At 41.7% G+C, this 23,482-nt stretch overlaps 1 protein-coding gene across 3 annotated transcripts in view; it reads left to right on the top strand.

The window, feature by feature from the left end:
- The window catches only part of GLT8D2 (glycosyltransferase 8 domain containing 2), a 73,757-nt gene that overhangs the window by 46,913 nt on the left and 3,362 nt on the right, over window positions 1–23,482 (top strand). For all 3 annotated transcript variants that reach the window (XM_054444173.2, XM_063646643.1, XM_063646644.1), the window contains 7 exons: window positions 358–450; window positions 12,155–12,326; window positions 16,392–16,509; window positions 18,364–18,448; window positions 19,049–19,161; window positions 21,395–21,561; window positions 22,393–22,505. In XM_054444173.2, the coding sequence (XP_054300148.1) occupies window positions 358–450; window positions 12,155–12,326; window positions 16,392–16,509; window positions 18,364–18,448; window positions 19,049–19,161; window positions 21,395–21,561; window positions 22,393–22,505 (861 nt within the window). The remainder of the gene's footprint in view (window positions 1–357; window positions 451–12,154; window positions 12,327–16,391; window positions 16,510–18,363; window positions 18,449–19,048; window positions 19,162–21,394; window positions 21,562–22,392; window positions 22,506–23,482) is intronic.

The following is a 23,482-nucleotide window of genomic DNA, read 5'->3' as shown; positions in this document are numbered from 1 at the left end:
TGGGACTACAGGTGCATGCCACCATGCCCAGCTAATTTTATTTTTGGTGTGTTTGTGTGTGTGTTTTTGTTGTTGTTGTTGAGACAGGGTCTCACTCTGTTGCCCAGGCTAGTCTCGAATCTCCTGAGCTCAGGTGATCCACCTGCCTCGGCCTCCCAAAGCACTGGGATTACAGGCATGAGCTACCACACCTGGCCAGGTTAATTCTTTACTCTATATGCTCTCTGCTTATAGAAAGGTCTCAGACACCACTCCTCTGTGTCATGGAAGGCATCTACTCACACTACCATTCTAAACTTTGTCACGTGATTTCAGGTTCGTAGGTTCAATGTTAACGTGTTTCCATTTCTATTTCAGTTAATCAGGTGCTGCTGTTCCTTCTGATCATGACCCTCTGTGTGATTCTGTATAAGAAAGTTCATAAGGGGACTGTGCCCAAGAATGACGCAGGTGAGCACACATGGAATTCATTGAGTTGGGATACCCAGGAATGTGGTTTGAATGTGTTCCTCTAGGTCCTTTCAATAGCTGGATTCAGGGACAAGTGACAGTTTGGTCAATTCCCAAGGACCTGCTAGTAGAATATCTGCCCTAGACCACCTTTTCAGTCGTTCCCTAGGATGGTCGGTGCTATTCAAACTTTAGCATGTGTGAGAGTCACATGGAGAGCTTGTTAAAACACAGCACTGGGCCCACCCGTGAGGTGTAGGATCAGTAGGTATGGGGTGAGGCCTCAAGACTTGCATTTCCAATAAGCTCCTGGTTGAGGCTGATGCTGTAAGTTCTTGGACCACAGGGTGAGTGCACTGCTCCACACCCCATCTCTTTGGAGCTTCTCAATGACTTTGCTTATGGAAACCGCCCTCTCTCTCCTCTCCCTGCTGGTTCATTCCCATCAGTGCAAGTCAGCCTCATAACTCTCAACTTGAAAATGGCCCTTCATTGGCCCTGTGGTCTCTCCCAGCTGCACTGAGAACCGTGTTTCCCTCCTCGGGGGTGAATTGCCTGAGATGGCACCTTCACAACTCCAATGCACATGCAAAGTCAACCTCCATAAAAATCAGGAAGCACTGTTTATTACATTTTAATTAATTTACTTTTTTTTGAGACAGAATCTCACTCTGTTGCTCCAGCTCGAGTACAGTGGCACAATAGCAGCTCCCTGCAGCCTCAACCTCCAGGGCTCAAGCAATCCTCCGGCCTCAGCACCCCAAGAAGTTGGAACTACAGGTGTTTGCCACCACACCCAGCTAATTTTTTGTAGAGATGGGTTTTGCCATGCTGCACAGGTTCATCTTGAACTCCTGGGCTCAAGCTGTCCTCCTACCTTGGCCTCCCAAAGTGCTGAGATTACAGGCATGAGCTCCATGCCCAGCTAATTTACTTTTTATATAAATCAGGCAAATATACACTTATGGGCTGGCGATGGTGGCTCATACTTGTAATCCAGCACTTTGGGAGGCTGAGGCGGGAGGATCACTTGAGTCCAGGTGTTTGAGACCAGCCCAGCCTAGGCAACAAAGCAAGACCCCATCTGCATGCACACAAAAAATTACCTGGGCATGGTGGGGCATGCCTATAGTCCCAGCTACTTGGGAGGCTGGAATGAGAGGATCACTTGAACCTAGGAGGGTTAAGCAGCAGTGACCCCTGATAGTGCCACTGCACTCCAGCTTGGATGACAGAGTGAGACTCTGAATACAGTTATTTGGTGTGTTACATACATTTATTCCACAGTTTTTTTTTTTTCAGTCAGACACTTAGGAACTGGAAACACAACAGTGAACAAAACAACATCCCTATTCCCAGGAAGCTGACATTTCTTTCTGATTATATTTTGTAATTTAAAAATTCATTTAAAAATAATTAAAAACATGTATAATCTGATCTAAATGAACATAGAATCTGCAAAGAGAATGATTTTCACCAAAGACATATATACAAATGTTCTTAGGGTATAATTCATAGTAGCCCCAAACTGGAAACAATTCACACGTACATCAACTCGTGAAGGATACAAAAAATGTAATTTATCCCACACAATGAAATACTTTTCAACAGTAAAAAGGAACAAATGACTGATACAAGCTGCAATATGGATGAACCTGAAAAAAAAAAACTGTGCTAAATAAAAGAAGTCAGACCTGAAAGACCATATATTGTATGATTCCATCTATATGAAATTTCTAGAAAAGGAAAATCAATGGAGACACAGAGCAGATCAGTGGTTGCCTAGAGCTGGGAGTGGGAATGGACTGACTGCAGACCAGGCAGCTCAATGGAACTTTCTAAAATTGGATCGTGGTAATGGTTGTGCAATTCTATAAATTTACTAAACATCATTGTACTGTACGCTTACAATGGGTAAATTTTAAAAAATCTGTATTCGTTTGCTTGGGCTGCCATAACAAAATAGGACAGACTAGGTGGCTAGACCATAGAAATGTATTTTCTCTGGTTCTGGAGGCTGGAAGTCCAGGATCACGGTGCGAGCAGGTTTGGTTTCTCCTGAGGCCTCTCTCCTTGGCATGCAGACGGCCGCTTTCTTGCTGTGTCCTCACGTGGCCTTTTCTCTGTGCTGCATTCCTGGTTGTGACCCTCTGTGTGATTCTCCTCTTTTCCTCCTCTTATTAGGATACCAGTCTTACTGGGATAAGGCCTACCAAATGGCTTCATTTTAACTTAATTGTCTCTTTAAAGGCAATCAAGTGCACTGACATCCTGAGATGCTGGGAGCTAAGATGTTAACAAATGGACTCTGGGGGACACAATTCAGTCCATAGCAGTATCTACACCTCAATAAACTGTTCTAAAAGAGAGAGAGAGAGAGAAGGAAGTCACGTAAAGACAAATGTCATCTGAACTGACTCCACTCTTCATGCTTCAATCTCTGCTCATAAACCAACACATTCGCTCAGCTAATCCCACCACAGACTCCCTTCTTCAGGGAAATAAGTGGGTAGGTTTTAAAACAGCTGTTAAAACAGCTCTAAAGAAATGCACATCCTGACTGACTAATCAGACCTATACTGAGAAACAAAGCATTTGGACCACATGAATGGATCCATTATCACGTTTAACCATTCAGTGTCAAAATTTTTTAAAATCAGTGTTGTAAAATACCATTCAAACGAATGTAGCATTGGCATGGAAGAATGCTTGTGGTATGTTAAATGGGAAAAGCAAGTTGCAGAAGAGACTGAAAAGTATGATTCCATTTTGGTTTTTAAATAATAAGTGTTTAAGCTATATATATATATATATATTTTTTTTTTTTTTTGAGACAGAGTTTCGCTCTTGTTGTCCAGGCTGGAGTGCAATGGTGCCATCTCAGCTCACCACTACCTCCGCCTCTGTGTTCAAGCGATTTTCCTGCCTCAGCCTCCCGAGTGGCTGGGATTACAGGCATGCGCCACCATGCCCGGCTAATTTTGTATTTTTAGGAGAGATGGGGTTTCTCCATGTTGGTGAGGCTGGTCTCAAATGCCCGACCTCAGATGATCTGCCCACCTTAGCGTCCCAAAGTGCTGGGATTACAGGTGTGAGCCACCGCGCCTGGCCCAGGTTTATATTCTTTAGTATTACCATTAAGAAGGGTTTAAGGGGCACACACCACACTGGTTGTGTTATATATTGTTATAAAGCAGAGGTCTACTTTTGGAGTGGGAGTGAGAGATCTGCAGAAAACAGTCACAATTTACCAAATACTCTTCTGTTTGGGCTGAACTTTTTTCAATAATTATGTATTATTTTTTATAATTTGAAAAATATTAATTCAAAGAACTAGTGTTCTAAGTTAATATCCAGAGGCCCTGTGAAGTCCTACATTCAAGTAAAACATGGCGGTATTCTCTGTAATATCCCCATTGTGACACTCCATGTAATCTCCCGATACTTCTCTTGTGATTAGTGTGCTGGTCACTCACAGCTGTCCCACTTGGGGAGAGGTAAGCTGATACACTTAGCTAAAACAATCCTTATTTGAAATGGAATTCTGAGTCATGGCATTAGGAAAGCAGACATTTCCTTTCTTCTAGGAATAGGCATGGCTTGATCAGAGCTGCTTATGGAATGGACGAAGGCAGTATCATTTCTATTCCATTCTGCCAGCATTGTGATATTTACTATTTTTGTTAGGCACCAAATAGTTTCCCATAGCCAACCTTTTAATGCTTTGGCTCAGGCACCAGTTGGTACAATGAATCTAAATAATGGAGCAGATAATTCCTAAAGAAACTGCAAGGATGGAGCATCGATGAAGAAGGTACAGTTGATAAGCCTTTCCGCCACATTTCTCCAGTGTGCGTTTGTCCTTCATTCTGTCCAGGGGAAACTTTTCGGCAGAGAGCAGTATTTTTGGCTTAGGTTAGTACTCAGTATCTCTACCTGGCAGAGGCCCCTAAGGAGTGTGGCAGTGTCATTTGTTGGCAGCAGAGCTGGACACTCAATGTTTGACCTTTTTCTGGAGTGTCCCCTCTTTTATGAGGACACTTTCCTTTTACCTTGTGCTTCCCACAGTCTGCTTAAGGCCTCCGCCTGAGTCTGGCAGCCAGGCACAGCCCCAGCTTTTTTACCCTTCCGTCTTACTCCTCAAGGGCCCTGTTTTCTGAGACTCATTCATCAATTCCATTTAGTTCATTCCAGCAAACTTTCATTAAGCACTTCCAAAGTGCCAGACTCAGTGGGGATAATATAATGAGCTTACAGTCTAGTGGAGGAGACAGACACATAAATAGATTCTTCCAGTGCATTGTGGCAAGTGCTCAAATAGAGATATCTAATATTCACCCATCTATTCAGATTGTATTGAAAATCTACTGTGTGCCAGGCACTGCGACAGCTGCAGAGGATACAGAGATGAACAAAATGCCTGCCCTCACAGAGCTCCTAGTGTAATAGGAGAAAGAGGGAAGACATGCAACCAAATAAATTTCAACGCAATTAATAAATTCAACCACAGGCAAGAGCACAGCATAGAGAAGGTGCGTGTTAATTTGTGTAGGGAGCTGTTAAAGGCTTCCCAGAGGATCTGATGTCAGTACTGCATTTGGAATGAATACGTAAGGGTTAGCCATGCAGAAAAGGATATCGAAAGCATTCCAGGCATTGGGAACATCATGTGCAAAGGCAATGAGATAAGAGTAGTGTTCAGGGAACCATGAGGAGTTTGGTGTTGCTAAAATAGAAGGAGGTGAGGCTGGAGAAGTGAGCAGGGGCTGGATCATGAGAGGTCTTGTGTGCCAGGCAAAGAAATGTGGCTTTACCTTTTAGGAACCAATGAGGAACTTTCAGCAACGAAGAAACATAGTCAAATTCTCATTTTTGGCAGATCACTTCACAGCCAGCAGGTAACATATCACATGATACCTCCATAAGATTACAACTTAGTCCAAAAGGAATAATCCTTAAGAAGCTTTTTTTTTTTGGTTTGTTTATAAAAATAACTCATGGTTTGTATTAGTCTGTTTTCATGCTGCTGATAAAGACATACCTAAGACTGGGGAAAAAAAGAGGTTTAATTGGACTTACAGTTCCACATGGCTGGGGAGGCCTCAGAATCATGTGGGAGGTGAAAGGCACCTCTTACATGGCAGCGGCAAAAGAAAATGAGAGATACAAGAGTGGAATCCCTAATAAAACCATCAGATCTCATAAGACTTATTCACTACCATGAGAACAGTATGGGAGAAACCATCCCCATGATTCACATTATCTCCCACTGGGTCCCTCCCACAACATATGGGAAATATGGGAGTACAATTCAAGATGAGATTTGGGTGGGGACACAGAGCCAAACCATAACATTCTGCGCCTGGTCCCTCCAAATCTCATGTCCTCACATTTCAAAACCAATCATGCCTTCTCAACAGTCCCCCAAAGTCTTAACTCATTTCAACATTAACTCAAAACTCCACAATCTAAAGTCTCATCTGAAACAAGGCAAGTTCCTTCTGCCTATGAGTCTGCAAAATCAAAAGCAAGCTGGTTACTTCCTCTTCCTAGATACAGTGGGAGTACAGGTATTTGGTAAATACAGCCATTCCAAATGGGAGAAATTGGCCAAAACAAAGGGGTTACAGGCCCCATGCTTGTCCAAAATCCAGCGGGGCAGTCAAATTTTAAAGCTCCAGAATGATCTCCTTTGACTCCAGGTCTCACATCCAGGTCATGCTGATGTAAGAGGTGGGTTCCCATGGTCTTAGGGCAGCTCTACCCTGTGGCTTTGCAGGGAGGGGTTTGCCTCCCTCCCAGCTGCTTTCATGGGCTGGCATTGAGTGTCTGTAGCTTTTCCAGCGACGGTGCAAGCTGTCAGTGGATCTACCATTCTGGGGTCTGGAGCACGGTGGCCCTCTTCTCACAGCTCCACTAGGCAGTGCCCCAGTAGGGACTCTGTGTGGGGGCTCTGACCCCACATTTCCCTTCTGCACTGCCCTAGCAGAGGTTCTCCATGAGGCCCCCGCCCCTGCGGCAAACTTCTGCCTGGGCATCCAGGCATTTCCGTACATCTTCTGAAGTGTAGGTGGAGATTCCCAAACCCCAATTTTTTACTTCTGTGCACTCACAGGCTCAACACCACGTGGAAGCTGCCAAGGCTTGGGGCTTGCACCCTCTGAAGCCACAGTGCAAGCCCTATGTTGGCCCCTTTCAGCCATGGCTGGAGTGGCTGGGACACAGGGCACCACATCCCTAGGCTGCATACAGCACAGGACCCTGGGCCTAGACCACAAAACCATTTTCTCCTAGGCCTCCGGGCCTGTGATGGCAGGGGCAGCTGTGAAGCCCTCTGACATGCCCTGGAGACATTTTCCCCCATTGTCTTGGGGATTAACGTTTGGCTCCTTGTTATTTATGCAAATTTCTGTAGCCAGCTTGAATTTCTCCTTAGAAAATGTTATTTTTTTTTCTATCACATTGTCAGGCTGTAAATTTTCTGAACTTTTATGCTCTGCTTCCCTTATAAAACTGAATGCCTTTAACAGCACCCAAGCCACCTCTTGAATGCTTTGCTGCTTAGAAATTTCTTCTGCCAGATATCCTAAATTATCTCTCTCAAGTTCAAAGTTCCACACATCCCTAGAGCAGGGGCAAAATGCCCCTGGTCTTTTTGCTAAAACATAACAAAAGTCACCTTTGTTCCAGTTCCCAACAAGTTCCTTATCTACATCTGAGACCACCTCACCCTGGACCTTATTGTCCGTGTCTCTAGCTGGCTTTTGGTCAAAGCCATTCAACAAGTCTCTAGGAAGTTCCAAGCTTTCCTACATTTTCCTGTCTTCTTCTGACCCCTCCAAACTGTTCCAACCTCTGTTTGTCACCCAGTTCCAAAATTGCTTCCATATTTGTTGGTATCTTTTCAACAACGTCCCACTCTACTGGTACCAATTTACTGTATTAGTCCGTTTTCATGTCACTGATAAAGACATACCTGAGACTGGGAAGAAAAAGAGTTTTAATTGGACTTACAGTTCCACATGGCTGGAGAAGCCTCAGAATCATGGCGGGAGGCGAAAGGCCCTTCTTACATGGCAGCAGCAAGAGAAAGTGAGAGATGCAAAAGAAGAAACCCCTGATAAAACTGTCAGATCTCATGAGACTTATTCACTATCATGAGAACAGCATGGGGAAAACCACCCCCATGATTCAGATTATCTCCCACTGAGTCCCTCCCACAACATGTGGGAATTATGGGAGTACAATTCATGATGAGATTTTGGTGAGGACACAGAGCCATACCATATCAAGGTTACTTTAGTCAGTTTGGGAAGTATAAGAAATACAAGTAAAATAAAAATCACTCCTAATTCCATAAATAGACATAAGTCCATTTGCAAATATGTATGTATCAAATTGTGATCAAATACTAGAGAGAATTTTGTATTCTTTTCCTCCTTAACAGTGTTTTATGAACATTCTCTCATGTCAGTAAATATATTGTGAAAACAAAATTATTCTAGTGGTGGAAATTTCAGATGCAGTAGCAAGCTGGTAGAAAAGATGTAGAAGGAGAAAGAGGAGGCCATTCAATGTGTCTTAAATTACACAAAACACAGTACCTGGTAGTTAGTTTCAAGAAATGCTTATTGAATGAAATATCAGCTAGAACTACCCTGGACCTCAGGGATAGAGGTTTTCCAAAAAGGATCTGGAAAGAGAAGGGGTAGGGGGAGAGAGTGGGTGGAGAGAGGGGAGAGAGAGAGAGAGAGAGAGAGAACTTTAAGTAAAAATCAGATGAGTACTTTACAGTGGGTACTGGATACTCTACTTATGGATCATTATTCTTCTCCATGGCTGAAAGTTGTATTGCAGTACTAAAGTATGATGTTATGGCTTTGGTATTTTATAGCATAGCCAGGCTTGCTCAAAAGAATAATTAATTATTTATCTTGTGCATTAGTCATGTTCTTTCATTTACCTCCTTCCTCTTGCTGTCAACGTTTGAGGAACTTGACCAGAGTGGGGATAGAAGAGGGAAAATCACAACCAGTATCTTATAGCAGTGTAGGCAAAGTAAATATTCTGATTCAGGGAAGAGTTGAAGACTGTTGGACAAATGAGGCTTTTCAGTTCTTTGTATGTTTTTAAGTGTGTGTGTATTTTAGGCTAGCCAACTGGCTCCTGGAAGATAGCTCCAAAATAATAGATTTTGTGTTATGGTCAAAAGGGCTCACAGCCTGATGTGCTAGAATCCAACACTATGACTCCGGGTTCTGAGAAAAGCAAAGCTTTTTCTTGTAAATCGACTAACAAGGAGACAGGAGCCCAGCTCAAATCTGTCTCCCTGTGCTGACTTTAAGGCAGTAATTTTATTAGAAAAGGCTCAGGGGTGGATTCTGGGATTAGTAGGTGATTGATGGAAGAGAAGAGGAGGTCTAAAAGGTCCTGAGGCTTGCACAGTTATCTCTTCATGCTACCTCATGGGTCTCATGTGCAAATCTGGGAGGAGTTAGTTTGAAACACAGGGCGGAAATCCAAGCTGTGACATCAGCAAGCTTGTTCTGCACAAACTTCAGTTGACCAGATTAGTTCCAACTGATTTCAGCCAGTTTCTTTTATTTATTTATTTATTTATTTATTTTGTTATACTTTAAGTTCTAGGGTACATGTGCACAACGTGCAGGTTTATTACATATGTATACATGTGCCATGTTGGTGTGCTGCACCCATTAACTCGTCATTTACATTAGGTATATCTCCTAATGCTATCCCTTCCCCTTCCCCCAACCCCACAACAGGCCCTGGGGTGTGATGTTCCCCTTCCTGTGTCCAAGTGTTCTCATTGTTCAATTCCCACCTATGAGTGAGAACAGGCAGTGTTTGGTTTTTTGTCCCTGAGATAGTTTGCTGAGAATGATGGTTTCCAGCTTCATCCATGTCCCTAGAAAGGACATGAACTCATCCTTTTTTATGGCTGCATAGTATTCCATGGTACATATGTGCCACATTTTCTTAATCCAGTCTATCATTGATGGATATTTGGGTTGGTTCCAAGTCTTTGCTATTGTGAATAGTGCCACATTAAACATATGTGTGCATGTTTCTTTAAAGCAGCATGATTTATAATCCTTTGGGTATATACCTAGTAATGGGATGGCTGGGTCAAATGGTATTTCTAGTTCTAGATCCTTGAGGAATCACTACACTGTCTTCCACAATGGTTGAACCAGTTTACAGTTCCACCAACAGTGTAAAAGCGTTCCTGTTTCTCCACATCCTCTCCAGGATCTGTTGTTTCCTGACCTTTTAATGATCGCCATTCTAACTGGTGTGAGATGGTATCTCATTGTGGTTTTGATTTGCATTTCTCTGATGGCCAGTGATGATGAACATTTTTTCGTGTGTCTGTTGGTTGCATAAATGTCTTCTTTTGAGAAGTGTCTGTTCATATCCTTTGCCCACTTTTTGATGGGGTTGTTTGTTTTTTTCTTGTAAATTTGTTTAAGTTCTTTGTAGATTCTGGATATTAGCCCTTTGTCAGATGAGTAGATTGCAAAAATTTTCTCCCATTCTGTAGGTTGCCTGTTCATTGTGATGGTAGTTTCTTTTGATGTGCAGAAACTCTTTAGTTTAATTAGATCCCATTTGTCAATTTTGGCTTTTGTTGCCATTGCTTTTGGTGTTTTAGTCATGAAGTCCTTGCCCATGCCTATGTCCTGAATGGTATTGCCTAGGTTTTCTTCTAGGGTTTTTATGGTTTTAGATCTAACATTTCAGTCTTTAATCCATCTTGAATTAATTTTTGTATAAGGTGTAAGGAAGGGATCCAGTTTCAGCTTTCTACGTATGGCTAGCCGGTTTTCCCAGCACCATTTATTACATAGGGAATCCTTTCCCTATTTCTTGTTTTCGTGAGGTTTGTCAAAGATCAGATGGTTGTAGATGTATGGTGTTATTTCTGAGGTCTCTGTTCTGTTTCATTGGTCCATATCTCTGTTTTGGTACCAGTACCATGCTATTTTGGTTACTGTAGCCTTGTGGTATAGTTTGAAGTCAGGTAATGTGATGCCTCCAGCTTTGTTCTTTTGGCTTAGGATTGACTTGGCAATGCGGGCTCTTTTTTGGTTCCATATGAACTTTAAAGTATCTTTTTCCAATTCTGTGAAGAAAGTCATTGGTAGCTTGATGGGGATGGCATTGAATCTATAAATTACCTTGGGCAGTATGGCCATTTTCATGATATTGATTCTTCCTATCCATGAGCATGGAATGTTCTTCCATTTGTTTGTGTCCTCTTTTATTTCGTTGAGCAGTGGTTTGTAGTTCTCCTTGAAGAGGTCCTTCACATCCCTTGTAAGTTGGATTCCTAGGTATTTTATTCTCTTTGAAGCAATTGTGAATGGGAGTTCACTCATGATTTGGCTCTCTGTTTGTCTGTTATTGGTGTATAAGAATGGTTGTGATTTTTGCACATTGATTTTATATCCTGAGACTTTGCTGAAGTTGCTTATCAGCTTAAGGAGATTTTGGGCTGAGACGATGGGGTTTTCTAGATATACAATCATGTCATCTGTGAACAGGGACAATTTGACTTCCTCTTTTCCTAATTGAATACCCTTTATTTCTTTCTCTTGCCTGATTGGCCTGGCCAGAATTTCCAACATTATGTTGAATAGGAGTGGTGAGAGAGGGCATCCCTGTCTTGTGCCAGTTTTCAAAGGGAATGCTTCCAGTTTTTGCCCATTCAGTATGATATTGGCTATGGGTTTGTCATAAATAGCTCTTATTATTTTGAGATACGTCCCATCAATACCTAATTTATTGAGAGTTTTTAGCATGAAGGGCTGTTGAATTTTGTCAAAGGCCTTTTCTGCATCTATTGATATAATCATGGGGTTTTTGTCTTTGGTTCTACTTATATGCTGGATTACGTTTATTGATTTGTGTATGATGAACCAGCCTTGCATCCCAGGGATGAAGCCCACTTGATCATGGTGAATAACCTTTTTGATGTGCTGCTGGATTCAGTTTGCCAGTATTTTTTTTGAGGATTTTTGCATCGATGTTCAGCCGGGATATAATCTCAGAAGCAGAGAGAGTTTCATCATTTCAGCATTTTTTTTTTCTAATCTATCATCCTGCAAACTCAAGAATTTCTATTAGTCATTGGTTTCTTTAACTCTTTGGGGGTATGGTTTCAATAGCGACATAAACAAAATAGAAGTTTATTTCCTCTCTCAAGTATAAGTCTGATGTATCAGTTCCACAGTTATCCAGATCAAGATTCCTTCTATATTATGGTTTTGGTGAGCTCAACAAGTAGCTTCCATCTTGTGGTCTAAGCTGGCTACTCTAACTCCCACCATCATATCGACAGTCCAGCCAATGGGAAAGGGGAAAGGTAAGGGGGTGGGTGAGCATTCCTTTGAAGGGTAGACCAAGCAGTGGGACACATTACTTAAACTAACATCCCATTGGTCAGAACTTGATCATATAGAGCTGCACGGGAGTCTGGTAAAATAGTCTTCGTGGTTGGCTATGTACCAGCTAAAATTCCAAAGTTCTTTTCTAAGGGAAGACAGAATGACTAGATATTGGAGAACAATCAGCAGTCTCTTCCACACTATGCCATCTTCCCCCAGGAGTGTGGAAGATGCATTAAACTGGCTCTACTGTGAAATTCTTTCATGTTCCAAGACACCAGTTTTTATGTTTCCAGATGATGAATCCGAGACTCCTGAAGAACTGGAAGAAGAGATTCCTGTGGTGATTTGTGCTGCAGCAGGGAGGATGGGTGCCACTATGGCTGCCATCAATAGCATCTACAGCAACACTGATGCCAACATCTTGTTCTATGTAGTGGGACTCCGGAATACTCTGACTCGAATACGGTAAGTTGTGTCTTACAGACTTTGGCATTTTCTGTTTCCTTCCCCTCCCTCCTTCCCTCTCTCCCTCCCTCCCTCCCTCTTCTTCTTGTTCTTCTTCTTTTCTTTCTTTCTTGCTTTCTCTCCCTTTCTCTCTTTCTCTCCCTCTCTCTTTCTGTCTCTCTCTCTCTCTCTGTCTTTCTCTCTTTCTTTCTGATAGGATCTTGCTCTGTTGCTCAGACTGGATTGTGCAGTGGCGCAATCACAGCTCACTGCAGCCTTGGCCTCCGTGGCTCAAGCAATCCTTCTCTTTCCACCTCCCAAGTAGCTGAGACTACAGGTGCATGCTACCACACCCAGCTCATTTTCTAATTTTTTTGGAGAGCGAGTCTCTCTTTGTTGCCTAGGTTGGTCTTGAAATCCTGGGTTCAAGCAATCCTCCCTCCTCAGCCTCCCAAAATGCTGGGATTACAGATGTGAGCCACAACACCTGGCCTCTACTTTCTTATATTTCCTTAAATAGATTTCCTTTCTTTTTGGATTAAGAAAAAATAAACAGAAAATTAAAATTTGGACATATTATAAAAATGAAAGATAATTGTAAAATCTTGGTCTGGAGAGTGTCTCTCTGAGCCCAGAAATCATCCAGAAAAATGGACAGATTTGACTGCATAACATTTAAAAACTTTACAATGATGAAAAATACAAGTGAAGCTATTCATACAATAGATTAAGACCAAGTATTTTTAACATGTATTATAGACAAAGAATTACTATCCAAAATATAGAATTGTTACAAAAATTTTAAAAACATCGTTAAAAAATGGGCATAGGATATAACCAGATAATTCACAGAGGAAAAAAATACAAATGGCCAATAAACATGAAAAGGTGTTGTAGGCTGGGTGAGGTGGCTCACTCCTATATTTCCAACACTTTGGGAGGCCAAGGAAAAAGGATGACTTGGGATCAGGCTTGAGACCAGCCTGGGTAACATAACAAGACCTCTGTCTCTACTAAAAATTTTAGAAATTAGCTGAGGGTGGTGATACATAGCGGGAGGCTGAGGTGGGAGGATCCCTTGAGCCCAGGAGTTTGAGGCTGCTGTGAGCTATGATCGCATCACTTAACTTCAGCCTGGGCAACAGAGTGAGACCTTGTTTCAGCTAAAAATAAATAAATAAGGCTGGGCGCGGTGGCTCACTCCTGTAATCCTAATACTTTGGGAGGCCAAGGCGGGCAGATCACCTGAAGTCAAGAATTTGAGACCAGCCTGGCCAATATGGCAAAACCCCGTCTCTACTAAAGATACAAAAATTTGCTGGACATGTTAGCACATTCCTGTAATCCCAGCTACTGGGGAGGCTGAGGCCAGAGAATGGCTTAAACCTAGGAGGTGGAGGTTGCAGTGAGCTGAGATTATGCCACTGCACTCCAGCCTGGGTGACAGAGTGAGACTGCATCTCCAAAAATAAAAAATAAAAAAAAAATAAATAAATAAATAAAATTTTTCTATGTTATTAATAGGAAAATGTGAATTGAAACATTTTTGCATTGTTGAAAATGAAAATAAAAATGAAAACATATGTGTCACTTCAGTGACAATTCTTCACTCATCAGGTTGCCAAAAATTAAACAGAACAACATTACCCAGTGCAGGAAAATGGACATGCTTATTCCTTATTTATACAATGTGCATTTTCTAAGTTGGTAAAGCATTTGGCAAGGTCAACATGGCAATATCTATCAAAAGGTTGTATGCATATATAATTTGACTCACATGCCTTTTCCTCTTCCAGGAATCTGTGCTACAAAAATTCTAGTACATATTACCAAAATATGTGTACAACAATGCTAGTTTCAGCATTATGTGAATTAGTGAAAACATTTCAAAGTGCTGAAATGTCCACCAATGGAAGAATATTTAAATGAACTGTGAAATATGATCCAGATGTTAAAGAAAGAAGGCACTCTGTCTAAGCAGACATAGGAGATTCCCAAGGCATATTGTTAAGTGGAAAAAACTAGCTGCAGTATAACTCGTATAGTATGATCTACTTTATGAAATTCAAAACCCCTAACTGTAAGTGTGTACATGTACACGTATGTGTTTCTGTGAAGAAAAAGAACTGGAAAGCTATCAAATTGTTAACACTATCTCTTGGGAGGACAGAGGAATTGGGGAGGGTGCTGATGAAGGGAAGTTCAGGGTGTTTCAGTATTATTTGATCATTCAAAAGGAGAATATATTTGCATACTGCTTTTATAATTAAATGTTTTTGTAGTGGTGCCATCAGGAGGTACTGAGATCTGTAAAGGTGTTTGCCTATAATCTAAATGGCCCTTGGCTGCCCTGGGTTTTGATGTCTTGTGTATGCTTTCTGGATTTTCTGTCTCATTTCTCACTCTCCTTATCATACTATTGCTCATCATTCACTTAGCCTGTTGTTAACAGCCCATTAACTATCATGGGTATGAAAACTAGATAACCAAATCCAAAAGGATGGCATATATAAGGTTTCTGGGCAAGGGTTTGTCCTTAACAAAAGCCATGAGCCTCATGACTTTCTGACTTTGGCCAGGGGCTGTTTCCCAGTTCTTGCTGTCCAGTCTACTCCCTGCCCCCTTTTACATATTTTAAAGTTTTTTTCTTCATTGAAGTAGAATCCCAAAACAGAAAATTGTATAAATTCAGTGTGCAGTTTACTGGATCATCACAAAGTAAACACACTCATGTAACATCCAGCATGTTCTCACTAACACTTAGTATAATCAATCTTTTTTTTTAAGTTTGCCATTTTGATTAGTGTCCGTGGTATCTAGAAATTTGAGGTTTCCTTATTTCTAACGTCATTGAACACTTTTCCCACACACTTTGTAACCATTTGGAAGTAGGTGTTCATGTCTCTTACTTATTTTTCTGTTGGTCTATCTTTTTTAATTGATATGACCAATTATTTTTTCAGATTTTGCAGATCTAAATTTTGTTCACATTTAATTCTTTTGTTGATTTTTAGTCAACAATAAATACTACCCTAGGTGGCTTTAGTCATTGGACATTTTATTTTGAGATTATTTCTACCAAGAATCTCATTATGAATTGGATACAAGATAAAAATTCTGCAAGACCAAGAAAACAGAAGGGGAGAGGGAGGGGGAAGAGAAGAAAGGGAACAAAGACAGATGGGGAAGATCAAGGGACCGAATCAAAGAGACAAAGGTAAATTCAAATCAGCCTTGGAGTCAAAACAGCAGAGTAAAAATGACTTCGATCAAAGTTGAAGGTTCAATTCAAGGACACATTAATATTCAAGGACTTATATAAATATAATAGTATGGCTGCAATTAAATGGGATTGAGGATAAAGGGAAAAGTAATAAACTGAGAGGAGCTTTGTACAGACCAATCTGTATATACTGAGGAGTATTATTAATTCAGCTCTCTGCACCTGGGGCCCAGAGCGAGAGAGGAAAAAACATAATCACTTTTGTCTACCTATGTGTAAATATAAACCCATACATTCACATGTGCAATATCATAGATGATGCAACACATTCATTCCCCATTTATGCTCTGCTCCTAAATACTTAATTGGGGTTGGCATATACTGTAATTTTGGGGGTCTGAAAAGAAACCTAGCCATAAATAACTTTTAATTAAAATTATTCTTATTACCAAAAAAAAAAAAAAAAGTTGAAGGTTCAGAATGTCCTGTTTCATAACATTTCAGAGCTGTTACCACATGGCGAAGATAGTACCGGCAACCACAGATGCTGCTTTATAAGAAAGAACACTTTTCATTCTTCCTGTTTCCTGGAGAAATTATTTGGATCTGGGGAGAGATTTGGTTATTACTATTTTGCTTTATTTCCTTTGCAGAAAGAGTTACGTGATTGAGGGGAAAAAAAAGATTTAAAGTCAGACCAGATGGGGAGAAAAGTCAGAAGGATTTACTGGACTAAACTCTACTAAATTTACACATATTTTAATTTTAACTTTCTAGGGGGGCAACAGATTGACCCTGGGGCAATAGGCAAATGGAGGAAAGAATTGAAGGGTATACTAGAGGTTTTTTGGTCATCTTTTTAGAAAATGGATTGAACATTCCAAACTGAGAGAAATAAACTTTAAAATTGTGGAATTCAACCCGATGGTCCTCAAAGGGAAGATCAGACCAGACTCATCGAGGCCTGAATTGCTCCAGCCCGTAAGTAGGGACCACACATGTGCTGGGGACAGTCCTTGGTGAGACCTTTGTTCGGTAAAGGAGTGCTAGTCACCGGGATGCACGTGGAATATTATTTTTGAAGTCTTGTGGAGTTGATCTCCACCAAACTCCGCTTATGTATAATTTATAAGCCAGCTGCTACAAAAAGGATTTAAGATGGCTTGCAGAAGCACAATGAAGTTATTAAAGAAGAAGTGAAGCATTAAAAAAAATGTAGAATGCATTTATGGGTGTGAATATGTCTGTGTGGGTGGGAGCTGGAGGAGGGCCAGGTAGCTGAGGCCAGGAAAAAGTATCCCAAACCCACCGGCTGTTGGGATATTTAACTGTGATTGTACGTTAAATCTGCCTCTGAGTGTCCGACAGCTAAGAAAAAACAGTAGCATGATGGATTATATACTTCATAGTATTGACTAAGCTAATATATTCAGGAGACACCAGCTCTTTTCCTAGCATTGGAAATCTTAAGGTATTTTACTGCAAGAGTTCTTACAAAAAGGACCCTCTCCTGCATAAAAAGTGGTGTTTTTGGCCGGACGTGCTGGTTCCTGCTTGTAATCCCAGCACTTTGGGAGGCTGAGCGGGGAGGATTGTTTGAGCTCAGGAGTTTGAGACCAGCTTGGGCAACATATTGAGACCCCGTTTATACTTAAAAAAGTTTTATTTAGTGGCCAAGTGTGGTTGCTCATGCCTGTAATCCGAACACTTTGGGAGGCTGAGGCAGGCGGATCACAAGGTCAGGAGTTCGAGACCAGCCTGGCCAACATAGTGAAACCCCGTCTCTACTAAAAATACAAAAATTAGCTGGGCGTGGTGGCAGGCACCTGTAGCCCCAGCTACTCAGGAGGCTGAGGCAGGATAATTGCTTGAACCCGGGAGGTGGAGGTTGCAGTGAGCCGAGATCACGCCATGGCACTCCAGCCTAGGCAACAGAGTGAGACTCCGTCTCAAAAAAAAATTTTTTTTAATTAGCTAGGCATGGTGGCATACCCCTGTAGTCCTAGCTACCTACTCAGGAGGCTGAGGTGGGAGGATTGTTTGAGTCTGGGAGTTCGAGGCCATAGTGAGCTGTGATCATGCCACTGCACTCCAGCCTGGGCAACAGAGTGAGATCCTGTCTCAAAAAAGAAAAAAAAAAAAAAAGAGTGGTGTTTTTGATAGCAGTTTTACAGAAACTGCAGCCACCTTCTACATATGGTTGTTACTTAAATTCATCCCTGAAAATTTACTTAATTCTGAGCCCTCTGTCTATGATATGATCTTCCCCCAACTCCAGATATTGTCAGAGTACAAACTAAGACTTCAGAGTAAGCAATGTTGTCAGTAATGAATCTTTGAAGTTCTTACCCACAGGTCATGCTGCTTCTTTTTCTGGTTCAAGGAGCTAAAAGGTTGAGCTTGCTGTTGGAATGACACGTGTGTGTGTGTGTGTGTGTGTGTGTATGTGTGTGTATTTAAGGCTGATTTAATTGACAATTATCAAAATTACTGAATGTAGAGAAAGGCAGGCGATTTCCGCCCTGAAAGGTTGACTAAGGAGCCTCTGTGACTCCCACTGCAGCAGTTCACGGAGATGAAAGTGGCAACAGCCTCGGCACTAGGGGGTTTGGGTCTAGGAGAATGGCTGATCCGCCAGCACTGGCTTCAGCCCCAGGCCTCAGATAAGTTGGGCACTGGGAAGCTCAGATGAGACATCTTGCTAGCTCCTGTTTTATTCCACTCCAAACCTGGAGCTGAGCTGAGGCCATGGTCAAAGCCGACTCTCCAGTACCCCCAGAAGACACTAAGCCATATGCCTCTCCCCCACCATCATTTCTTTTGTTGTTTTAACAGCTGAACTTTGTTCGATTTTATCTCCCTCTACTTATCCACCAACACGAGAAAGTCATCTATTTGGACGATGATGTAATTGTACAAGGTACTCTCGCTAACTGCCAAGAACACTTGGAAAAGAAGCAGCTGATAAGTAGAATAACTGTCTCTCTTCATTTTTCAAATAGCTAATTGCACAGTGAGTTTTGACTTCTTATTTAAGTTGTGAGTACAGTATTGTAAATCTGGAAGTATTTTGGAAACAGGTTGATACTTACTGAGACAATCCAGTTGACACTCTGATTGTCAAAACCTGCAATAAATAGCTTGGTAGCCTTTCCTTTCCCTGTATCCCTATAATGTATGGAAATAAAGTGTCACAGATGACATTCTTAGGCGTGAGCTAAGTTTTGGTGTTTAAATGTTGTGTTCTATCTCTTCCACTACAAACAGGATACGCATTGGTATGGTACCTACTTAGCAACAGAAACAAAGAAATTAGATCAGTGCCAGTTTGAACTCGTCATCAAGTGGTTTTCTAAATCTGTAGGCACGACTCTTACTAAATAAATAGTCAAGCCACTTGAAATCAGTGATCCAATACTCTTCTCCCATAGCAAAATCAAGAACTGTTTAAGCTCTAAGGCTCTATCTAGCCCAAAAACAAATGCTATAATGTTTTACTTGCTGGTGTTTTTAAATTCAGGTGATATCCAAGAACTGTATGACACCACCTTGGCCCTGGGCCATGCAGCGGCTTTTTCAGATGACTGCGATTTGCCCTCTGCTCAGGACATAAACAGACTCGTGGGACTTCAGGTAGGCATATGCTGTCTCGGAAATCCTTCCTTCACCCTACAACTCTGGCCCCTTCTCCTTCCTCTGCAACTCAAAATGAGTGTAACCTCTACCTTGAAAACCTTATGGGCCAGTCTGGACTGCTGGGAGGCGGAACAGTACAGGGGTCTGAGACTTTGGTTCATATCTCAGCTCCATGCCTTACCAACTCTGGGTTGACTTACTTTAACCCAGCAAAGTCCCACCTTCCTTACCTGAAATATGGGAACAATCATGTCTACTTTGTTGTGTCTTTGTGAGCAATAATGAAATAACATGATATCCAAGTGTCCAGCATGAAGTAAAAGCTCCAGAAATCATCATTGTTACCTAGGTTGCTCATCACCATGCTCTCTGTCAGAGATGATGTTTTCTGTAAAAGAGACCTGCTGAACCATTGGTTCTATTTTCAGAGTTTTGACCATCGCTTTTATCCGCCTTCCAGTAGAAGAAAATATTGATTTTGTTAAGGGTAAAGATCTCCTTACCCTGATGGAACTGAGGAAGGTTGAACCTACATGCAATGCTGAAACCAAAGGGGTAGCTTTGAAATGTGAGGCGTTATTAAGAGTTGAATGCTGTTTTTCAAAAAAGCTTCTAGCAAATAATTTTATGTGTGTGGCATTTTAAGGCACTTCAAGGTATAGGCTCTGGGACCAGATTCGATTTTTTCAAAATCTTGGCACTATCACTTGGTATTTTTATGACCTCAGGCAAGTTACTTAGCCAGTTGTTTCTACCTTATTTGCCAAACAGAGGTAATAATGGTACTTCCCTTGTAGTTATTGTGAGAATTAAATTAGTTAATACATATAAAGCTATTACATGAGAGTAATGAGGTAGTACATGTAAAGTTCTTAGAAAAGGGCCTGGTGTATAGAAAGTACTCAAGTATTTCCATGACTCCTGTGTGAGGTTTGAGAGCATCACATTAAGGAATTATAGATGATAACAGTCTATATGGGTGAAAGAATGTGTATGTCCTGCCCCGTACAACATTCATTCAACAACGACTTATTGAGTGCTTACTCTGTGCCTGACACTGTTTTAGGTACTAGTAATATAGTGAGCAAAACAAAAACTCCTGCTTTTGTGTATTTCACATTCTAGTGGGAACAGACAGACAGTAAACAAGTAAAATATTTAACAGAGGATTGGGGTGGAGGCGGGGCTGTATTTTAAATATGGTAATCAGGGAAGGCTCCACTGAGATTGCACTGTTTGAACCTAAACTTGAAAGAATTGAGGGAACCACCTGTGCAGATGGTTAGGGGGGAAACCCTCCAGGAAGCAGGAAGAACAAGTGTAAAGATCTTGAGGCAGGGGTGAGTCTGGTTCATTAAAGGTGTTCGCTGTTGCTGAGGGATCAAGAGGAGAATAACAGGAGTTGGAGAGGTATTGGAGGGTCAGATGATATAGGGTATGGCAGGCCATTTTAGGAATTCTGGCTGTTTCTGTGAATGAGATGGGAAGCTGTTGGAGGAGCTTAGAGGAGATGAGTGACCTAGAGACAGAGTAGGGTGGAAAATAGTGGAAGCAAGGGTACTGGTTAGGAGGAACTTGCAGAAATCCAGTGAGTGGAAATTATGGCCTAAACAGGAAGGTAGCAGTGTAGTAGTAGTGGCAAGAGAAGTGGTTGGCTTCTGGCATTTTGAAGATGGGACCTACACGATTTGCTGAAATATTTGGATGAGAAGAGGGTGAGAAGAAAGGAGTCAAGGAGGACCTAATGACCACGGGTTTTTTGCCCAAGTAACTGGAAGGACAGAGTTGCCACTGACTGAGATGGGGCAGGTGCAGGGAAGCAGGTTTGGGATAGGATTGGGATCAATTTTGGGATGTAAGTTGGAGCTGCCTTTACTAAGCATCTGAAAGGAGACATTTGGATGGCAGATGTAGCAGGAGTTAGAAGTCCGGAGGAGAGGTCAGGGCTGTCAGATGGGTGGTATTTAGAGCCATGAGACTGGACAAGGCTGTTTATGGAGTTATTGCTAGAGAAAGGCACCAGTGCTGCACTCAGACTTAGGGCATTCAGCATTTAGAGGTTGGAGAAATGAGGGAAACCAGCAAAACAAAACAAAAACAACAAACTACCAAGTGGCCAGTGACACAGGAGGAAACCCAGAGATACTGCACAAGGGTTTCAAGAAAATGATCATTTTCCAGAAACAAAAGATTCTCTGGTCAAAAGCATGCACATCCTGTTCCCTCACAGAACACATATATGGGCTATCTGGACTACCGGAAGAAGGCCATCAAGGACCTTGGCATCAGCCCCAGCACCTGCTCTTTCAATCCCGGTGTGATTGTTGCCAACATGACAGAATGGAAGCACCAGCGCATCACCAAGCAATTGGAGAAATGGATGCAAAAGAATGTGGAGTATGTGAAGGCTTCTCTACCATTTTTTCCATGCTTGGAAACAAAATCATTCAGTTAATTTTCCACACGTAGTTCAAGGGTTAGAAATATTTCACAGTCATCTTAGGTCAGATTTTCTTACAGAGGCAATGTTAAGAAAGGAAAGGGGGCAGTCAATTAAAACCTTTCCTCAAAAGGTATAAATCAGAGGAATCAAGATCCTGTGGAGTGAGGAGTCCCTGATTATACATTTTCCTGGTGAGCTGTTGAAAAATGTGACTTGAATCTTTTCCACCTAACAATCTTCATTTATCTTAGTTGAGTTTCCCCTTCTAATATAGATTTTTTATTAAGGATTATTATATAAAGTCAACTTTGCTTTTTAAGGTTGATTTTTATAATTTATAATTTTTCATTATCAGAGTTTTACAACAGAGAAGATAAAAATAAGTCTAATACAAGCACTATTATCACATCATTGTATTGCCTAGCAGTCTCGTGTATCTGGATATTTTAATACCATCATAACCTTGAATTTGCAAGTAAAGTTATTCTAAATAATGTAGGATTTGAATTTGATCTCCTGTGTCTACTATTTAAAACCCTGGGAGTTAAAATGGCAAAATATTAACACTGTTACTCTGGGTGATGTATATAGGAGTTCATGGTATTCTTACTATTTTGTGTATGTTTGACAATTTTCAAAATGAAAAGTTGAGGGGGGGAATGAAAGGCCATAAGTCTTAGTACATAGTGAGATAATGTCTTACATCACTTACAATATTAGATTCGACTTTATCTGAGTTTGTGGGGGCTCCAGGCCAAATGTTGTTTTTCTACTTCATTTCTTAGGGAAAACCTCTATAGCAGCTCCCTGGGAGGAGGGGTGGCCACCTCCCCAATGCTGATTGTGTTTCATGGGAAATATTCCACAATTAACCCCCTGTGGCACATAAGGCACCTGGGTAAGTATTTCAGAAACACTGTTTAGAAAAACGCAAATGTCCATTCTATTTTTGTATTTTTGAGACAGAGTCTCGCTCTGCCACCCAGGCTGGATTGCAATGGCGTGATCTCGGCTCACTGGAACCTCCGCTTCCTGGGTTCAAGCAATTCACCTGCCTCAGCATCTCCAGTAGCTGGGATTACAGGCGTGTGCCACCACGCCTGGCTAATTTTTGTATTTTTAGTAGAGATGGGGTTTCACCATGTTGGCCAGGCTGGTCTCAAACTCCTGACCTTAGGTGATGCACCCATTTCGGCCTCCCAAAGTGCTAGGATTACGGCATGAGCCACCATGCCCGGCCGCATGTGCATTTTATAGATCCAGTGAGCACCATGGCGAGGAGAGGGTGCTACATAAAGCACCAGGTTGTTCAACTGAAATCCTCCAGGTGACCTTGGACAAATGACTTGACCCTCAGTGCTCAGATTCAGCAAGTGCAGTTGATATTCTTAGCTACCTGAGGAGCGTGTTTCTGGAGATTTATGGAAAGCCATCAAATTCATGCTTAGCATATAGTATGTGCTCAGTAAACATGAACTATTATAAAGAGAACTTTCGGCCGGGCGCAGTGGCTCATGCTTGTAATCCCAGCACTTTGGGAGGCTGAGGCGGGTGGATCACCTGAGGTTAGGAGTTCAAGACCAACCTGACCAACGTGGTGAAACCCGTCTCTGCTAAAAATATAAAAATTCGCTGGGCATGGGGGCAGGCACCTGCAATCCCAGCTACTCGGGAGGCTGAGGCAGGAGAATCGCTTGAACCTGGAAGGCAGAGGTTGCAGTGAGCTACGATTGCGCCACTGCACTCCAGACTGGGCGCCAGGAATGAAACTCCATCTCAAAAAAAAAAAAAAAAAAAGAGAGAGAGAGAGAACTTTCACTGTCAAAACTTCAAAACTTTATTGAACTGTCAAGCCACACTTTTATTTTCTCTTGC

The sequence above is a fragment of the Pongo pygmaeus genome, chromosome 10 (assembly GCF_028885625.2).
Source record: "Pongo pygmaeus isolate AG05252 chromosome 10, NHGRI_mPonPyg2-v2.0_pri, whole genome shotgun sequence".
Lineage (NCBI taxonomy): Eukaryota > Metazoa > Chordata > Mammalia > Primates > Hominidae > Pongo > Pongo pygmaeus.
This window is presented reverse-complemented; position numbering and strand designations above follow the sequence as displayed.